Source organism: Monosiga brevicollis, genomic scaffold (genome assembly GCF_000002865.3).
Source record: "Monosiga brevicollis MX1 MONBRscaffold_14 genomic scaffold, whole genome shotgun sequence".
Classification (NCBI taxonomy): domain Eukaryota; class Choanoflagellata; order Craspedida; family Salpingoecidae; genus Monosiga; species Monosiga brevicollis.
The window spans coordinates 342272-361180 of record NW_001865051.1 but is presented as its reverse complement, the minus strand read 5'-3'; the positions used below and the strand labels follow the sequence as shown (position 1 = coordinate 361180).

Sequence of the window (18909 nt, the reverse complement as noted above, 5' to 3'; positions counted from 1 at the left end):
TGAACACGCCAGTGAATGCGTGAGAGAGCTTATCCACGTGGAAAGCAACGCCATGATGTCTAGACGGCGGGGGTAGTTTGGAAGTCAAAAGTCGATTTTTTTGAATCCAAATCACGTACTCATGGGCGACACACCTTTGCACGCGCAGCATCAAAGACAGCCGAAAAAGAAGAACGAAAAGAACGCGACGAATCGAAGAGAGAGAAAAAAAAAGAAGAAGAAGAAAGTAACTGAACAGACATAAGTAAGGAACGTCGCGGCATCAAGTGAGGAGCTGTGGCTCGAACAGGCCTCACGACGCCAAGAAAACAAAAATAAGGAATAAATCTGACATAACGCAAGAGAAACTGAAAGAACGAAAGAGAAAAAAGAAAGAAAGAAAATGGCAATCCTAAGGCAGTCACAGCTTTGTAATGCTGTAGCTATTGGACCTTCTTAGGGTCATCGAGCGCCTGACTCCGGCGACGGTAAGCGTAAAAAGCCATGGCTGCCAAGACGATGGCGGCGAGCTTCAGGCGGTTCATCACCAAAAACTCGATGGCAATGATCACGGGAATGTTGAGAAACCACGAATACCAGGCCTCGTCATAAGGACGAGGAGGATGAACGTAGCCGTTCTCATCCACGAGCGCGTCAAAAAGTTCGCAGAGCTCATGAGGATGCTCCTCGCTGTGCTGGCCATCAGCAAAGACCTTGCGGCGAGCCAGGAGCTGCTCAAGGGGTTGCAGGGACTCGCGAAGCACGGGGTGGGGATCGCGACCGTCAAAGTCGAATCGGAAAAAGTTGGGGCTCGACTTTGTGTACGCGGGCCAGGCGGGGGCGCCAGCACCGGCGGACAAGTGAGACTGATTCAGGTGGGCATCGTGCGCAAAGGCGCCCCAGAAATGACGAAGCTTCTTGGCAACGCGGCGTTCACCAGCGTGCATCGTATCGTCGCCGTTGAAGAGGTAGAGAAGTTCCGAGCTGTGGAAAGCACCAATGCCGGAGAAGGGCCACCACTGAGAGGTAGGAACCATGGCATAGTTGTACAGGTAGACCTGGGTATCAGGACCACTGTTCTCCTCAATCAGACCAGCCATGCGGCGGACGGAGCAAGCAAACAGATTGTCAAACATGGTGGTCAGCTTGTGGTGGGCACTCCACTCATCCGGAAGCGCATTGAGGAAGAAATCAGCCATGTCGGGCTCAAAGGTAGCACGGAGCAGATCGGGCCAGGCCGAGGGGAAGATGACAAGCTTGTAAGCGATGAGAGCAAAGAGCGTGCCCTCGTCGGCATTGCTGCCAATGATGACGTCAACGTCCAGCATTTGACCTTGGCGAATCAGGTCGATGGGTTGCTGGCTGATGTAGGCGCCATCCATGACGGGGAACCAACGCACGCCCGTGTGCATGAGGAGGCCGCGACGGTGAGGAAGCACTTCCTGCACAAAAGGCTCGTCGACGGAACGAAGGCAGTCGAGCACTGAGGAGGTGTCGTTGGCCGCTTGACCTTGTTCGGCATCGTCTTTGGGGGTGGCACAACCCGAGGCCTCAGCAAGTTGGTAACCTTGCTCGTAGCCCTCCTCGAGGGTGGGGAAATGAAAGTCGCACATGGCGCTTTGCAGAATGACACGCTGAAAGAGACCGGCATTTTGGGGCGCCACCATGTGGAAGCAAATGGAGAAGGCACCGGCGCTTTCACCCATGAGGGTCACGCGCGAGGGATCACCGCCAAAGGCGCCAATGTTGCGCTGGACCCATTGCATGGCAAGGCGCTGGTCAAGGAGACCGAGGGTACCCGCGTAACCGTGCTCTTCGGTCATTTCGGGCAGCGCCACAAAGCCGGCGGGACCAAGGCGATACTGCACGTGCACCAAGATGGTATCCGTGTCGCGCACAAAGGCAGCGGGATAGGGGCTGATAATGTCATACGTGGAGCTGCCCATGATAAAGCCACCGCCGTGGAGGTAGATGATGACGGGCTTGGAGGGCTGGGCCGACATGTTCAAGCCGGGAGGGGTGTAGACGGAGACGGTCAAGCAGTCAGCTGCTGCCTCCTCACGATCACGGGCAAAAGTCAGATCACCACTGGTGATGCACGAGGGGCCATGTTGGGTGCCGTCGTGGACCTTGGACCAGGGCTGGCGTTGAACGGGAGGGGCGTAGCGAAGGCGACCGACGGGTGCTTCAGCATAGGGAATGCTGCGGTAGCCCACCACGCCCGTTTGCAGGTCTAGGGAGCCTTGGATAGGGCCTATGAAAAGCGAGCAATGGGTGTGAGGTGGGACTTGAGAGCACGGGGCCGGAAGCATCCAGTCTGGAGAGTTGAAAAAGGCGGGCTGATCGCAGTCTGGCGTCGAGGGACGTACCGTCGGGCGTGTAAACGACGTCCCAGGGCTGGGTTTGAACGGACCAGCCGGCTGGGATCTGAGTGATAAAGCAGCAGAGAACGACCGCCAGCACCGGGCGGCGATGCATGATGGCGGTGGGGACGAGGCTGCAAATACGATGCGTCAAGAACAAGAGAACTTCTTTGGAGAGAGGCAAAAAAAAAAAGGGAGGGAATCTGACGGCGTCGAGGAGACGGAGGATGTTATGTATCTCAGACACGCAAAGGCGGCTGAATGGATGGTGGGTCAAGGGATGGGGCAAAAAAAAATGGGCAGATCCAGACCCTGACCGGACGATGGGCTGAACCGATCACAACCACGACCGACCGGATATCAGGCAACAAGACCAAGAAGAGGGCAGCGCGCGCGCGAGCTCGCTCCGAAAATGGGTCCAAGCAGCAAGGTAAGCAAGGGAATGGTTCGATCCTCAAGGGGGAGGGAGCGGGGAAGAGGGAATTGGGAAAATACGTTTGACAGCCACACGCGACCCGCGAAGCGCACAAGCGGGACACACAGAGAGAGAAATATGAGAGAGAGAGAGAGAGAGAGAGAGAGAGAGAGTTCTGGAGGGAGAGGCGCCAGCTGCCGTGGAGATTGGAGTTGGAGATGAGGGTGGGGGATTTTGAGGACGATCAGAGGACACGGGACGGTGATGGGATCAGAGATCCAGGAGGGGTGTGATTTCGGTCGTCGCTGGGGGGGAGGAACTGTGCCAAGGGTGCAATCACATCCGCGCCGCCTCTGCCAAATCGCCAGAGGGATCATGTATGAGTAGGGAGAAAGAGGGGGAAGGGGATGCTCGACGCTGGAGCAGAGAGGGGGTCAGGTATGAAACGTAGATGTAGAGAGAGGGCGGATGATCATGAATTAGGTAATGGGCATATTAAGGTAAAAGTAGAGAGTTGGGGAACAAGATGACCAGATGTCAGAGATTGATCGTGGCTAAGATAGGTGCGGAGAGGTTTGGAGGAAAAGCAAACACGCAGCTCCTTGACGGAGAAATGGTAGACCACACTATAGAAGGGGCTCGATGGCTCGAGTTGCTTCCAATAACACAATGTCTGCTTCCAGCATCTTACCAGTTGGCTTGCATCAACACCGGTTCGAGATCGGGTTACCTCCAAACTTGCCAGTACACCCTGCCGCTATCACGCCCAAACCGAGCATGCCTCCCCCCGTTGGACGGCGCTGCCATATGTGTCGCCTACCAACCTTTTGCGTCCGCAGAACGAGTGAGCACGCGGTCGTTCCGTTACTTTTTATTCATCGCAAGCGAAAACCCTTTGAACTATCTTTTGCTTGTGTGTATATGTTTGTGTTTGTTTGCATTCTTTTATGTCTCCAGGAACTGGAGGAGCCAACTCCGCACATGGGGTGGGTGTGATGCGGGTGTGATGATCAAGCTGGGGATGCCATTGAAAAGTGGTGTCTGGGTGTGATTGGGTAATCGGGCGGATGCACGTGTCTGCATCTGGAGGAAAGCGCGCCTCGTGTGATTTGTCGTCGAGTGTGGTGCCTGCAACGCAAATTCAACGGCCCACTGCCCTCTGTGTGTGGCGCTTGTCCTCCATCAACCTCAAAAGTGTAACATGTCACACTTGATCACCATCGCAACTTGCTTGCGTGGCATAAAGTGTAAAATAGTGTAACCAGCAGAACGACTACCTCCAAATTTTTTCTCTTGCTTCTTCTTCGCTTGCCGCCAAGCCGTTAGTTAGCCTTGATTTCTGTGGTAGGCAGTGTTCAAAGGTCCTGACTTGCTTGCGTGCTTGCATTGGGAGCGAATGTGATTGTTTCGTACCTGATATGCTCTCACCGCCAAACGTTTCTTGGCGGGTGAGTGTCAGAGGGGATGTCTCAATATCAGGTTTTCCCAATGTTGACAAGGGGTGTCGGCTTAACCATGGATTATCAACAGTGGTGCGGCATGTGTGGCACGATGGAGAGTGTCGTTTCCCTCCTTTTGAGAACAAGATGACTGCTGGAGTCCAAACAGAATCAAACCAGAACGAATGCGTCCGATGTCCATGAACGACCAGAAAGCACCAAGAAAAGGGGAAAAAAAAAAATAAAAAAAAATAAAAACACGAGACCCCAGAAAAATTTGCTTTACACCTCAATCTCGACGATGGAAGCACGTGAACGAGATCGCGAGCCCTCCGAGTTGTCCGAACTGGTAGAGCCGACTTTATTCTTTCTCGCGCTGGTCGCGCTGGTCTCGTCCTCGTCGTGCACAGCCACAACGGGGCCTGCACCTAGAAAAGAGGCAAACGCACATATGAGTTGCACGCGTGCCATTGCCCCACACCGCTCACACCACGCCATTGCAGTGCACTGTACAGGCCGCTGGGCATACCGGGGGTCATCTGCTCATAGCATTGGCGCTGATAGTCGGCATCAAGGACGCGGCCCAAAAACTCAAGCGGACGTGCCAGATCTCGACCGCGATGAAGGTGCTGAGCCCACCCCTGGAACAGCTGTCGCAAGGCAAACGGCTCCTGACCCGTTTGCACGCGCACCAGTGACTTTTCCGCGTCCAAGTTTCGCTGAGGCGGCTGTCGCCGAATGTATTCCTACATTGTCCCCGCCAGCGCCCTCTCAGTCAGACCGTCTCCACCTTGGAAAAGACAAAAAAACAAACAAACAAACAAACAAACGATGGCGCAACACGGCCATCCCGTCGTACCCGTGCAGAGAAATAGGCCAGCTTGATCACAACCTCACTGGCATAAGGGCCAACCCACAGGTACACGGTTTCCGCCCCGCCGTCGATGACCACCACTACACACGGTTCAGTCAAATTGACATCACCATGCGTCGAGAGCAAGGCAAACGATGGCTTGTGTGAGACACCGGCCCGGCCTTCAATCTCGAGGCTGGCACGCCAGATGTGACAACGCACTGAACACACTGACCTTTCTCTTCCTCCAAGTCATCCTGGCAGTAAGCCTGCGATATTTCTTGCACGGAAAAATAGCCATCGGCAGCGCCGCAGGAGAAAACACGAGCTTGAGACAGCTGTGGGCACGCAAGAAAGCATGGTGCAACCCCATTGGGCTTGGTCATTTTGAGCGTGGTCCAGAAGAAGCGCTCTGGCTCCTGCCCAGGCACTACCCGGTTTACGGCGTAGTTCTCGCCCCACAAATCCAGGGCCCCAATGTCCATGGCTTCCCGCTGAACGTCCTCAGCCGATTGCGAGCCCAGCCAGACGTAGATGATACCGCCGTTCGGACTGCCATCCGGCTTGGGGTCAAAGGGCACTCGGAGCACATAGCAATCTTCCAAGCTCATTAGTCGTGCGTCTACATCCTCCTCCACACAGCGCGAATACACGCGCGGCTGCCAGGCGTGGTAGCGGTAGAGGCGTGGCGAAAAATCCTCTCGGAATTGCTTGCAGGTGCCACGGTGATAAACGCCCTTGCGTCCCAAGAGCGAAAGAAACTGAAACGATTCCTGGTATTGTCGCTCGAAACGAATTTCCACATTGCATCCCTTGGTTTGCCGGACGCGCTGCACCACCTTGTTGCGCAGCTCGCTAAAGTTGAAGTTCATCCATGCCCGCTTTGAGGCATCGCGTCCCTGCCAGAAAAAGGCGAGGCTGTGCAATTCCTCCTCCTCCTCTTCTTCAAACTCATCCTCCTCCTCGTCCTCGCCCTTGGTTGCCGCCTCGGCCGCCGCCTGGGGTACAGGCCGCCAGTACACGACAATGTACAAGTAGCACTCGCCACTGAAAAAGTGGTAGCTCTCCTCCTTGGGCATCTTCACAAAGTTATCGTTGGTGAAGCGAAAGACGTCACAGGTTTCCAGCGCGTCCAGAAATTTGTCCTCCAAGTCTTGCGCTCGGGTCTCGCTCACCGTCTCCGCACGCGGTGTGAAAAGATCATCCACCTGAACGTGGGCCGGCTGGAACGTGTCCATCACCTGGCTGTGTCCCAGCTGCCGAGCGGCCGTTGCTAGTTCGCCGAACTCTGTTCCCAACTGACGCCCGCTTGGTGCGTGGCCGGCCTTGCTCAGCAGCATACGGCTCAGAGCCTTGCTCTCAATGTCCTGGATATCGCGTGCCCGGTAGTCTTGACGAATGACGTCATCCCAGCCCTGGAACAAACTCTTGAAGAAAATGGTCTCGTTGCCTTCCAGCACGCGATGCAGCACAAAATGCTCTGGGCGAGGCAAGACTTTGGCCAGGGCCTCTGCAACGCGCACGCCGGCTGCTCGCAGTAGACGGGCCGATTTGCGGCCAATCCAGATGTAAAGGTCCGAGTAGCTGTCCAAGATGTGGACCGCGTCGGTGGAAAGCATTTCGCGACGCAGGTTCTGCCCGGCGGCCACCACTTGAGGCAGTTCAAGGGCTTGATGGACCATGCGCAAAACGTGCAGTTTACACAACTGCTTGCAACTGGCGTGCAATGGAGCTGGGCTTGTGTGGCGGGTGATGTTTGCCTGCACTTGGCTCACACTCTCCCCCATAGCCTCGGCAAAAGCTGCCGGTACGTCCTCGCCCTCCACCGTGACAAAGGTACCCGTCTAGCCCATGCAGCAAGGCGGGTTTGTGAAGACACACCAAGGACAACGACCACAAGTTTGACGACGCCCACACGGCTCTATCGCTTCAACACACAGGATTTCAGAAGAACGGGATAACCAATGAAACCAAATCTGAGCCAAGGTTAAGTGTGCATCCCACAAGCCCCCACCTGTTCAGCGGTGACGGCACGCTGGCAAAACAGGCGGCCCTTGGCACGCTGCACGCTCGTAACGCGCGCACCAAAGTAGAGATACATGGTTTTGCTCTCATCGTGATCCAGCACAAAGACGTGTTCAGCCCGTAGCTCACTGCTTGTACAGGGCACGGGCCGAGCGGCAATGCCTGCTCCTTCGACCAACAGTGCATACAAGCGAGTACGGCGCACGGGAGCTTCCGTGGCAAAAAAACCAGTTCCAGTGCCGCCCTACTCCCAAAGCACACCGAATAAGTCGGGCAGTCTACGTGCATGAGCAAGGAAAAAAGAGAATTGGTACGACGAACCGCAACATATTCAAGCGTGCCACCAAACACTGCGGCAAACTCGGCAGATTCTTCGTTTTGTTCCTCGCGCTAGGCCAGGCCAGGCCGGACAAACACGATGATGAGTTCTTTTGCCCCGAAACCACATGGGCTGAAAACGCGAATTTCCAGCCCAAAGGCTTTTTGGACCAGCAAAGAACGACCCACGCTTGGTGGCTCACTTGAGAAGCGTTGAGGGCCTGAACAAAGTTTCGGAGGTGCACCGAATTGATGGCCGCGCTGGCCTAACAACCCCACAATAGCCACGGCCCCAAATGAGTCGGAGATGGCTGCAAGTCTCAAGTGCGCGGTGAAGGACCGAATTGCAGTAAGCTGAAAGCGCACCTGTTTGTCCAGGGTTGAATCTTCGCCAATCCAGTAAAAAATGTGGTGCACAATGTCCTTGTCTAGAGACCCACCACGCCCAGCAAAACATGAGAATGCCAAAAGGGGCAAGCCTCGGGCGCAAAAGGAAGGAAAAACTTACTTTCGTCAAGTTGCGAGCTCAAGACGATGTAACAATCCCCATCGTAGAAATAGCCATATTCGTGTTTGGGGATGTGGACAGGGACAAAGTCCTCGATGCGCCACACAGTGATGCCCTCGTGGTCTTCAATCTCCTCGCCAAACAGCTCGCGACAGTCGACGCGGGGCCTATTACACACCGTCATTTGAAAACGATCAGGAGACACAACCCATAGCGTGATGAAGGCGAGCGCCAAACGTACGCGCCGAGCCGTTGCTCCCAGCGTTTGCGAGCCTTGCGGTGGGCATGCGTCGAGACATCGTCTCCAGCCTCTGCAGCTTGAGCAGAGACCACTTCTTCTTCCACGGACATGACCTCTGCATGTGTATGCACGTGACGTGGCCTTATGAGACTGGCTTCTGACCCGTAGGAGACGGATGATGATGGAGGAGATGTGCTGTGTCCTGACCTGGGGCTGTGGAGCGCATCTCTGTCACGCCCGACTGGCCGCGCATGGCCTCCAAAATCGCTTGCGAGCGAGACTCGTCTTCGTCGTCATGTGACTGCCGGCACGACACGGCCAGCATTGGTTCACATGAGGAACTGTGAGGTCACAAAGAAAGCCTAGCAATGGCGAGACAGACACCAACGCGATGTTTGATTGGATTGATGTTCTTGGTGGGGGAAGGAGGCTGGTCAGTCGCGGTGGCTGCTGCAATGCTGAGCTCTAACAAATATGAAAGCAAAGTGAGAAACCCTTGTTGGCTGGTGCTGTTCAAGCAGTTCCCATCCGTCAATGCACAGCTCACCAATGCGCGAACGCGAGCGAAGGCTAGGCAAGGCCACGTCAGCGGCCTGTTGCAAGTCCACGCCGTAGCATTGATGCTATTGCAAGCAGTTGTCAGGGTGAGTGCTAAAAGGCCGGTCGCCCCGCTCTAAGAGCCGATTTGGGCAAAGACAGTGAAACAAACCTGTTCTTTCAGACGAATGACGTCACGTCGTGGCATGCGAAAGCCAGGGTTGCCTGTGGTGGTGAGGCCCAAGCCCGCAAGGCACTTGGTGGCCTTGTAAACGGCGCCCGGTAGTGTGCGGAGCTTGTTGTGATCCAAACGCATCACTCGCAGCTTGGGCAGCAAAAATACGGACGCTGGCATGCTCTCAAGCTCATTGTGGGCAAGATCCACATATTCCTGGCCACAAAAAACGAGCGAAAAGGAACAAGCGAAACAGGGAAATACACAGGAAGAACCAGTCAGCATCTAGAAGAGAAGCGAGCGCGTGGAGCGCATTGATGTTAACGACGAGAAACAGTGTCCAGGACACATGCAAGGCGCACCAAGCCTTCCAAAGGCAGCCAGTCCTCTGGGAGGGCAGCAATTTCGTTGCCGCCAACCATGAGGCGCTTGAGCGATTTGAGCCGGGCGATGGAGCCCTAATTGGGACAAAAAATGGAAGCATAGCAGCTGTGAGTGTGGTCAGCTTGACTTTCCGTTCTGTTGGAAAGCCTTTCTTGTGTTCTGTCTGCTGCAGTCGTGTCAACAAAAACTTGAGGATTGAAAAGCCCGCACTCCCAAAACGACGGAGGCGTCAGAGGCGTACAGGGAGGCCGCGAAGCTGGTTGCGCGCCAGATTTAAAACACGAAGCTTGGTCAAATTTCCAAGATCACTGAGCCGCGCCGTACAATGGGAAGATGAAATGTGAGTACCAACGCGCATTTTCATTCACACGGCTGGCTTTGAAAGATCGAGCCGAGAAAACTAAAGCCGAGGTCATGACTGACTGTGGAAGACTCTGGATTTCGTTATCGGCCAGGTAGAGGCGTTCGAGCTGAACCATGTGTAAAACAACCTCTGGAAAAGTTTGGAATCCATTGTCGCTAATGTCGAGGTGGGTCAGGTGGAGCAGGTCCAAGAGCTCGACCGGCTGGATCAAAGCGTGCCAGAGAGATGAGAAACGAGTGGCGGAATGATGCCATGAATTCGAGGGTTAGGCCAGAGTTGATGTTGAGGCATACGCACCAGACGAGCCAGGCCACGATGGGTGCCTCGCAGATCCAAACGGACCAGGTGCTCCAGGCTGCCCAAGCGCTGCGAGCAGGCCAAGGCGCACGCAGGCCAGTAAAAGTATTAAAATGGCGAATGGCGCGGGTGAGCGCTGTACCAAGGTTGAGGCAGCGCTGGGCTTTTGGAACAAGGTGCGCTTCATGCTGGCAAACCCTATCGGAGCTTGACGTACGCGAAGGCGATCAAACTCGAGGGGGTTGTAGCTTAGGTCCAGGGTGCGCAACGCAGCGAGGCGTCGAAAGGCTTGGGGCAGGGCCTTGAAGCGATTGTTGCTCAAGTTGAGCGTGCGCAGGTCTGTCAGGCGTGCCAAAAGTGACAAGGGCAAGTCGGAGAGGCTGTTGTGGCTGAGATCCAGAACTGCCAACGGGGTGACGAGGATGAGTGGGGATGCAACAGGGCAAAAAAAAAAAAAAAAAAAAAAAAAAAAAAAAAAAAAAAAAAGCGTCAAGTCGGGCAGCTTGTACAAGTCAGAGGAAATGTCCTCCGACTCGAGCTGGTTGTGGCTGGCTCGAAAGATGCGCTGTTCGCCACCACGAGCAAACACCCACAAGCCACATGTTTTTCGAACACCAAGCCCAAAAAAAAACACACAAAGTGGTGGGGTGAGTCGCCGCAACTGAAGGGGTGGGTCGATGGGCGAGGCGTGGAGATACGAACCAGATTGGTAAGCTCGGCAATGCTGGGGCCGATGGACATGATCTCGTTGCGTGTGACAGTCAAGTGCTCGAGCTTGGGAAGGCTGGAACCACCAAGCACACACGATGAGGACAGGCGGCGATGGCCGCAGACAAAGCAGCAAATTGAAGAGGCGCCCACTGGTTCATACCGATTGATGGCCGAGGGCACCATGCCGATACCGCTCTTGTCCACTTTCAGCCAGCGGAGCTCTTGCAACCGGCGAATATCCGTATTGGACAGTGTTTGCTCCTGCCGAATGGACAGTGTCGCGGAATGAACAATGAACCAGCCGGGGGAAAACCAAACGAATACAGACCACACTGGCTCGCCTTTGACAAACACCCACCGAAAAGTCTGTGCCGGATATATCCAAGCCACGCAGGTAGGCCAGCACGGCCTGCGCCGCGCCATCATCGCTCGACCCGCTCATCCTGCCACCCGCCTCTTCAAATTGGGTCCTTGATGATGAGAAAATTGATGAGAGACAGAGACAGAGACAGAGACAGAGACAGAGACAGAGACAGAGACAGAGACAGAGACAGAGACAGAGACAGAGAGAGACAGAGAGACAGAGAGAGACAGAGAGACAGAGACAGATGAATTGGTTTGGTCGGTTTGAGAAATAGAGAAACAGAGACAGAGAGACAGAGACAGAGAGACAGAGAGACAGAGAGACAGAGAGACAGAGAGAGACAGAGAGAGACAGAGACAGAGACAGAGAGACAGAGAGAGACAGAGAGAGACAGAGACAGAGACAGAGAGACAGAGAGACAGAGACAGACACCAAGAAAAACCAAATTTTCCAACAGATGAATTAATTTTAGAGATCACGATTGTCAGACTTTTGAATTTTTGAGCTGCCATACATGTGTAACAAATGTATCGATTCAAACCCGCCCAAAGTCGTCCACGCAGCCTTAAAACGATCTGACAATTACCCCTGTAAGCAACAAGAGCACAGATCGAGCATCTCTGCTTTGAGAGGGGGGAGGCGCTGGTGAGATGGCAGTGCGAGGCGGGGGGGAAGGGGCCGGGCTGCCTGCGTCGAGCGTGGCGTGCACGGCTTGGATGGTGGTGGTCTGAGGGGGGTGTTCGCAGACTTTTTAGACTTGTGGGGCAGGTGGCTGCGATTGCCTTTGCCTGATTGTGCGCCTTCTTTTCCTAACATCATTCGTTGTTTTGGAATCTTAGCTCAAGGCGCTCGGTGTGGAGCCCTGCTGGTTCCGGCGAGGCGGCACCACGACCAGGCCATCGGGCACATACATCGTTATTGTTTTGGTACAGAGATACCCCATCGACCTGGCTCGAGATCAACATGGACGCTTAGCGCGGTAGATGACCTAGAAGATCCCGCGCCCGCATCTCGTTGTCAGACTTGGGTGCTTCGCACCCACACGAGCCACCAGCCATGGCAGATTTGCCCAAGCCTCGGCCCCCACCTTCCCCGATTCATCTCAATCTCTCCACTTCACAAGCCTCCGCGTCGGTTAGCCCGGCAACCCCCAGGCCCAGTGCGGCGAGCACCTATCCGCCCCGACATTACCGTAGCGCCAGTGCCGTCGTTAACGGGACAGAGTCTGGCAACACCAACGATCGCAGTCATACCGAGAGTATCCCCACCGAACACCCCAACCAGGCACACTCCCGTCTCTTCAAGTCCCTTTGGTCGGACGTGATTGGTCACCTGGAGCTTCTCAACACCAGCGACAACGTCTGGCATCTCATCTCCCGCCTGATTCTCGGGGGCGCCTTTTCTGCACGTCACCAAGCTTGCATCCCTCGCCTTGAACACCTGGCCCAGGATGCAGAGAATGAAGACACGCGCCTTTCTCCCGAAGGCCTGAGCAGGCTTCTTCCCTTTATCCTGCGCCCGGAATGTTCCGGTGAAAAGTGCCAGCCCGTCACGGGTGGCCAAGCTGCCGACGTCGCCGGCCTCCAACTGCGCGAAGACGTCCTTGAGGGCCTCATGGGTCCCATTCTGCTTCAGCTCCTTCTCATTGCAAATCTTGTGCAGTTGCTGCCCCTTCTGCCCTTGGGCGTCAGCATCCTGGTGCTCCTCATGAGCAGTAAGGAAGACATTTCCCACTGCGGAGCCCTCAATTTGAGTGGCTACTTCAGTGCCAAGGTGCATGTCATTGCCTTGCCCCCCAGCTGTCCCCCGACCAGACAGCCCTGTGCTCACGCACACTCGGCCTGCCTGCCTGCCTGCCTGCCTTAGATTTTTCTCTATTTTGCAAGTTTTTGGGCCCGCCTGCGAATCTATCGCATGGCACGCGCCCTTCGCCTCGAGGCCAAGGGAGAAAAGCACATGCTCATTCAGGAGCTCGCACAGCGTTCGTCCCCCGTTCCACGACGCATGATCGAACGCACATAAGCCCCACTTGTCGCCTCACGCTTTGCATCGCTCACATGCTGGTCCTTTCAAACAACACAGAAAAGGCCGATTTTCTTCGTGCCAAGGCGCTGCTACCCGAAGCCATGCACTGCCACGTAACCGAGGAAAGCTGGCTCAATCCCTTGCCCGATCAAGAACAATACGTGCCTCCAAAAGAGCATAGTGATCAAGATGGTTACTGGCTTCAAGAGTGGATGCAACGCCGCACCAAGCTCAATGCCTCCTCCTTTTCTGCCGTCACTGCTCTCACCTACTTTGATCGCATTCACGTCTCCTGCGCCATCAAATTCCTCCGCGTGCGTGCAAACCCGCAATGCCTATTGCGGCCAAAGCGCCCCGAGCATGTATTTGAGCCCGGTCACTCTCTTTCTTTCCACAGCTTTGTCTTACTTGCTCTGCTTTCATGGCCTCTCAGATTATCGTCCCCCTCAGCGTTCTCTATGACTTGATTGGACTCTCTCTTCTTCTCGAGTCGGCTAATTGCGACAACCGCACCGCCTTTTTAGCTCTCTGGTCTGATACCGTTGAGACTTGATCCGTTGGCTTGCGTCAGACACCAACACACAGTCAGGCACCTCGTTCACACATACACCCTGTCTTTTGCTCTCTTGGCGATGTTGAATGACGCCCTGTGTATTCTCGTTCCCTTAGGATTATTGCTCTCTTGTCGGCCCTTTCTCTCCCACAACGGTTCATGGTCATAGCTTTTTGGCTTTGGCAAAGGTTTGCCGACAAGCCCGAGTGGATTCGACGGCGCTGTCGCAACGTATGTGCCACTGAGCTCGCAACCACCCAGCTCGTCACTCCTCCACTAGAAGCCCAAGGTCTCGTGGTTGTGGTTTTTCCCTCTCAAAGGCTCCTCACAAGTTACACTTGGTCCTATGCGCCGATGCCCATGCCTGCCGCTCGTCATCCAGATTGACAAACGCGATTACGGAGGACTACCCATGCTCGAAACCATCTTCATGGTTCTTTTTGACAAAAGTCGCCCTGCGCGCACCGCCACGGTGCACTCGGAATTGGACATTCGCATTGCTGGTACGCGGCCTTGCTCGAGCTAACGGAGCTTCATGGCTCTTTTCTTCATTGCTTCTCAATCATGTTTCACTCTTCGGCTTGATAGAGGAGCGATCAGAGCTGCAACTGAAGCGCGATTTGCACTTGCAGCACATGCTGGACATGGCCTTGTTTCGCTCGAACGGTCTTCTGCGAGCCACCCTCAGTGATGAAGATGGCGTTGCAACAAATGCACCCGCAAGTCGTGCTCGCGGGCTGCTTCGCCTGCCTGAGACTGTGGCTCTCATGCGCCGGTACGTCCATTTCAACTGAACCCTGCATGTCTAACGATCAACACCCCCTTCATTGTAGCACCTTCACAACTTAGCATGGTCCTGTTGTTGTTTTCGTTGTTGTCGTTGTTGCTGTAACAGGCTTTTGCGGGCCCGCGGCCGCCGCGCGACCGATCTGGACGAGAGCCTGCTCAAGGTCGAATTGGAAAAGAGCCCCATCACCGATGAAGTTCAACATGCGCTCCGCCAGCGCCGCCTCGAGGAAATGAAGCGCATCTCCAGTCGCCTGTATCGCCGCCTTTGGAACGATTTCCAGCATTGTTCGTCCCCACCCATCCGTCCCCATTTGTTGCCTTGCATTACATGCCTCCACGAGCCCTGCTCCCTGCCCCGTGTCCCCCGCCTTTCGAAAGTTCACTGAGGGCGCGCTTTGTGTATGAGCAGACATCAAAGAGATTAATCGCTTGGTGGATGAAGAAAATAACTCGGCTGCCGCGCAACGGCTCAGGCCGCTCGCCATTGCCACGTGCAAGGATTTGCTGCTGCAAGTGGAGTTGCAACGCGTTCTTATTCACCGGGTTCTTAGTGGCCTCGATCCTCCCGACGGCCCTTCCCTTGCCATCGTGCAGCCTGTGTTGACGGCTCGCGACAAAGGCTTGCTCGAACAGGAAGAGCTCGTGACCAGCGTCCTTGAGGATCTGAAGCATCTCCCCGAAGCCCGCCCTCGCCCGTCTCTTTCCAACTCTCAGCTGGCGCGCGTCAACGCTCGCATGCACGCAAACGAAGTGCGCTTTCGCGCTCGCCTACGGGCCTCTGACGCCACTGACCGCATGGATGAGGCTTTTTGCATAGTCTCTCTGGTCTAATATTCTCGTCCCGTGCACATAAGCCGCTGCGCGGCCAACGCTGTGCACACATGCATTTGATAGTCCATGTCAAGTCGGAAGATGTCTTTTCGATTTCAATTTATCGCAGGCCTGCGGGCTTGCATCCATACAAAAGAAAGGCTCGCTGGCTCGCTGATTCCTTGGCCTCAGAAGGCGCCACGATCCAACTTGCTGGCTGATGGTTTAAGCCTGACGTGCTTCATAAGCTGCCCAGCCTGCCTTTTGATACTCCGCAGCAGCTTCGGCCCGGGACGTGGCACTATGGTACATCCAGGGGATTATCACAGCCACACTATAAGTGAAAGAGACGCTCAGTGATCGTGAACAGGCTCGACCGGCAGCATACCTCGTAATACCCCGACCCACAATAATGACATCACAGTTCTTCTCCACCAATACACTATCACCAAAGCCCGTGCCATGCGTCAACAGTGATATGAGCAGGTTGTGCATTCTGTTTGCCAAGTCAGAGGGTGAGAACAAACCTCTGGGGTGTGTTGTACTGTTGACCCAGCGCATCGCCACCTGCCGCCAGCTTGACGCCTGCATCGCACGAAGAGTGCGATGAGAAACCGCAGATGCCTCACGTGCAGGAACGCGTTGATTCAAAGCTTTGCAACAGCCCACAGAACAGACCTGGCGTCATGACCAAGTGGGCCTCGTCGCCCAATCGCTCTTGGCCAATGAATCCTGGCCAGACGAGCACAATTGCAAGTGAGCGAAAGCACCCCATTGCTGCAACAAAGAACATCGACAAGCATGGCGTTGCACATACCAAACACTTCCTGGGGATACTGGCGCGCGAGTTCCACCGACTTGGTAGTGTACTCGCCCGTGGCCAGGCTGCCCGCACTGTGAACCCCAGCACGAGTTGGCGTGAGGGAGCAGCACTGCCTGTGCCATTAACATGTGTGGGTAATCAAGAATTGCTAGTTTGCCATCGCACCTGCTCATCTGTGCCAGAACCACAATACCAACGTCACGCTTGACCTCCTCCGCCGCAGCCTTGAGACCATCGACGACGCCTGCAAGATCATAAAACAGGCCCTGAATCGTTAGCATGCATCGGCTGGCCAAGGATGCGAAGCGAAAGAATAAAGTGGTGCAACGACCGCTCATGGTAACTCACCCGGGCCCGGCAGGGCATGGCAGTTGACAAAGTCAGCCCACTATGCACGACAAGATTGTAACAGTGGCGCCCATGCAAATAATGAGGGGGGCATATGTGCTTGAGGAAGCACTCTGACAAATGGCCTTCGGAGCAGCGACTTGATTTGTGGATTGACAGACCTGAGCGATCTTGTACCGGCCGGCAGAGCATTGCAGCTTGACTGTGTTGCCAATGTCAGCAAACTTGCGGTCTTCAAAGATCATAAAGTCCAGCTGCATGCGGAAAGACAGAGCCAAAGAAGTAGAAGAGTTAAAACAAGTCCAGCGCACACGCACACACGCGCACGCTCACGCTCACGCACGCATTCTCACACATGCTTGCATGCCGTACCTCCTCAGCCAGTTTGCGCAGGGCCGTGGCAGTCGCTTCGGTCCAATCGCTTACAATGTCGCAGTGTGTCTTGATGCAGCAGGTGTAGCGACCCACCTCTGTGTGTTTGGCAAGTCCGATGGTCCAAAGTCATCACGATCGCACGCGGTATCAAAGTCAACCCCAGGGTCAACTGACCGGCGGCAATTTCAAGTAGGTCGGCGGCGCTCGTCACATCGACAGCGACACAAAGGTTGCTCTTCTTGCGCAGCTGTCAAAACCCGTTGTACCCGACAAAATGAGCAACGATGGTTGATGCGCAACCTGAGACGTGGGGTCATTCTCACCATGGTTTCAATAAATCGCTTGGCCACGGCATTGCTGGTTGCCGAAAGCTTATCCTCATAACTTGGCCCTGAGCACATGCCAACTCAAGTCATGGACGGGATTTTCATATACATGCTCAGGAACGCTTCACAATCGCCCTGACCTGTGACCTTGGCCTTCTTGGCAGAAGGTGCATCAGCAGTCTGTGCCTTGTTATCAGCAGTTACGGTCACTTGGTTCTCGGCAATGAACGCCTTGACGCGCTCAGCCATGCTTGGCTCAATCAGCTCCTTCTTCTGCAGCACGTCCAAAACCTAAGCAAGCACCGCCGCCTCATAAGCGATTCATCTGTTCATGATGTCCAGCACCATGATCCAGCTGAACATACAAAGGACAACTTCAAGATGCTGTGCAGATGCTTGCCCCGAGTCACAATGTTCTGCTCGCCGCCCTGTTGGCGGTCCAGCAGCACTACCACGTCGCGGACAGTTAGGCTGTGATGAACCATCCAAGAGATAACACGCACACAACAGCCCGGCCCATGTGAGAGTAACCAGAGCAACGCCGCAGTCAGGTGACGCACGACAAGCAAGCGCGGAAGCACCCAAAGAAAGCAGCGCGAGACAGCAGCGCGTACCCTTCATCTTCAAGTGGCTTGACCGTTTCAAATACGGAGAGGCCAGAAGTCACCAGGTCTTCCACAATCAGGCAGGTTTGGCCTGCGTTCGCGCAGCGTGGGATCAGTGTAGCTGGTGCAGGGCGCGCGCAGGCTAGCCACAAAGCAAAGAACTCAAAGTACGAGATGTGGCACTCACCAGCTTGGAACACGCCCTCGATGATTTTTTTGGTACCGTAAGCCTTGGCTTCCTTGCGGCGCATGAGCATGGGCTTGTTGACCTTGGCGGACATGATGGTTGCGAAAGGCAATGCTAGAGCACCATCAAGATGAGAACCAGTGGGCAATAGGGCCCAGGGTACGCCGCAACTGTGAAAGCATCAAAACCAAGGCCAGCCAACATTGCTTGACGGGTGCAGTCGGGTGGAAATTTTCCCGGCGCTCACATCCATCAAATCTCACCTGTGTAGGGGACGCCGCACAAGACATCGTACTGGCAGCTCTTCGTGGCTTCGACCAGCAGGTCAGCAACCTAGCCAAGATACAAAAGGCGAGTGACCTGCAGCCACAAGCTGTCACCACCCTTGCAACTCGAACACCAACAGGGCCGTCGTCCTGCACAAGATATGGTCGACCGCACCTGGTTCAAAAGCGAGGGATAGGACACGAGCACGCGCAGATCCACGTAGACGGGGGAGACAATGCCGCTCTTCAGCGTGAATCTGTGTCCAGCGATGGAACGTATGTGGAAAAAAAAAAAAAAAGAGCTGGTGTTGGTCGGCTGCGAGGTTCGCAAGACATGCCACATCGGTACTTACTCGCCAAACTTGATAGCGCCGACCTTGAACAGCTCCAACACAAGCGCCTCATGGGCCTCGGTCATTTGCGGTGCAGCAGACATGATGCCTTGACCCACCAAAGAACGACCTGATCCGTCAAGTCCGTCAAAGCCAAGGCCAGTACATACACCAAATCCACGAAGAAAGCGTGTGCGCTGCCGTTTTGCTGCACCCGTCCGTCGCTCGCCAGCACAGGCAATAAAAAAAAAAATTAGTGGCATCCAGCAAGTCACCACATACACACACACACACAAACACTGGTCCAGCACGTGATGCCTTGTTGAGCAAGCAACACACACACACACACACACACACACACACACACACATTCAGATGTCATTTTTGCTGACGTTTTTGTGTTTTTTTGTGAAACTGATTTGGCAGTGTGTCATGGTGTCTGTGCGTATGCGCCTCGGTCTGTGGTCTGTGGCTGTTCTCTCTGCCTGATTGTCCAT

The 18909-nt window shown here is 54.9% G+C and overlaps 4 protein-coding genes across 4 annotated transcripts; 1 reads left to right on the top strand and 3 right to left on the bottom strand.

Moving 5' to 3' along the window:
• Nucleotides 1-79: 79 nt before the first annotated feature.
• Nucleotides 80-2877, bottom strand: MONBRDRAFT_32887 (uncharacterized protein). Its single transcript, XM_001746769.1, has 2 exons — nucleotides 2349-2877; nucleotides 80-2233 (listed from the first exon to the last, which is right to left on the bottom strand). Exons 1-2 carry the CDS (start codon nucleotides 2455-2457, stop codon nucleotides 423-425), a joined length of 1920 nt encoding a protein of 639 aa, XP_001746821.1. The 5' UTR covers nucleotides 2458-2877; the 3' UTR covers nucleotides 80-422.
• Nucleotides 2878-4624: 1747 nt separating this feature from the next.
• Nucleotides 4625-11485, bottom strand: MONBRDRAFT_26415 (uncharacterized protein; the record flags this gene model as incomplete). The annotated part of the gene is made up of 23 exons (XM_001746768.1): nucleotides 4625-4942; nucleotides 5056-5150; nucleotides 5285-6893; nucleotides 7064-7318; nucleotides 7396-7464; nucleotides 7596-7658; nucleotides 7759-7820; nucleotides 7901-8067; nucleotides 8142-8256; nucleotides 8349-8442; nucleotides 8530-8606; nucleotides 8689-8764; nucleotides 8851-9069; nucleotides 9216-9311; nucleotides 9479-9545; nucleotides 9661-9803; nucleotides 9899-9967; nucleotides 10116-10287; nucleotides 10408-10463; nucleotides 10601-10682; nucleotides 10770-10870; nucleotides 10968-11079; nucleotides 11184-11485. 23 exons carry the CDS (start codon nucleotides 11483-11485, stop codon nucleotides 4625-4627), a joined length of 4419 nt encoding a protein of 1472 aa, XP_001746820.1.
• Nucleotides 11486-12029: 544 nt separating this feature from the next.
• MONBRDRAFT_9169 (uncharacterized protein) lies at nucleotides 12030-15171 on the top strand (the record flags this gene model as incomplete). The annotated part of the gene is made up of 5 exons (XM_001746883.1): nucleotides 12030-12746; nucleotides 13934-14054; nucleotides 14140-14326; nucleotides 14447-14625; nucleotides 14750-15171. The coding sequence occupies 5 exons, from the start codon at nucleotides 12030-12032 to the stop codon at nucleotides 15169-15171; spliced, it is 1626 nt and encodes a 541-aa protein (XP_001746935.1).
• An 83-nt stretch (nucleotides 15172-15254) lies between these two features.
• MONBRDRAFT_32885 (uncharacterized protein) lies at nucleotides 15255-18593 on the bottom strand. Its single transcript, XM_001746767.1, has 18 exons — nucleotides 18434-18593; nucleotides 18256-18337; nucleotides 18078-18147; nucleotides 17815-17928; nucleotides 17637-17718; nucleotides 17388-17493; nucleotides 17163-17313; nucleotides 17020-17087; nucleotides 16871-16943; nucleotides 16694-16791; nucleotides 16483-16575; nucleotides 16322-16361; nucleotides 16139-16217; nucleotides 15968-16044; nucleotides 15829-15882; nucleotides 15678-15735; nucleotides 15539-15592; nucleotides 15255-15451 (listed from the first exon to the last, which is right to left on the bottom strand). The coding sequence occupies exons 1-18, from the start codon at nucleotides 18514-18516 to the stop codon at nucleotides 15376-15378; spliced, it is 1458 nt and encodes a 485-aa protein (XP_001746819.1). The 5' UTR covers nucleotides 18517-18593; the 3' UTR covers nucleotides 15255-15375.
• Nucleotides 18594-18909: the final 316 nt, after the last annotated feature.

What these genes read in the sequence shown, in the direction of transcription:
- MONBRDRAFT_32887 (XM_001746769.1), bottom strand. Translation starts at nt 2,457, where the DNA reads ATGCATCGCCGCCCGGTGCTGGCGGTCGTTCTCTGCTGCTTTATCACT. An exon ending in CGTCGTTTACACGCCCGACG is followed by an intron (nt 2,234 to 2,348) that starts GTACGTCCCTCG and finishes CGCTTTTCATAG; the next exon opens with GCCCTATCCAAGGCTCCCTA.
- MONBRDRAFT_32885 (XM_001746767.1), bottom strand. Translation starts at nt 18,516, where the DNA reads ATGTCTGCTGCACCGCAAATGACCGAGGCCCATGAGGCGCTTGTGTTG. An exon ending in TGCGCAAACTGGCTGAGGAG is followed by an intron (nt 16,576 to 16,693) that starts GTACGGCATGCA and finishes TTCCGCATGCAG; the next exon opens with CTGGACTTTATGATCTTTGA. An exon ending in GTTCTGGCACAGATGAGCAG is followed by an intron (nt 16,045 to 16,138) that starts GTGCGATGGCAA and finishes TGGGGTTCACAG; the next exon opens with TGCGGGCAGCCTGGCCACGG.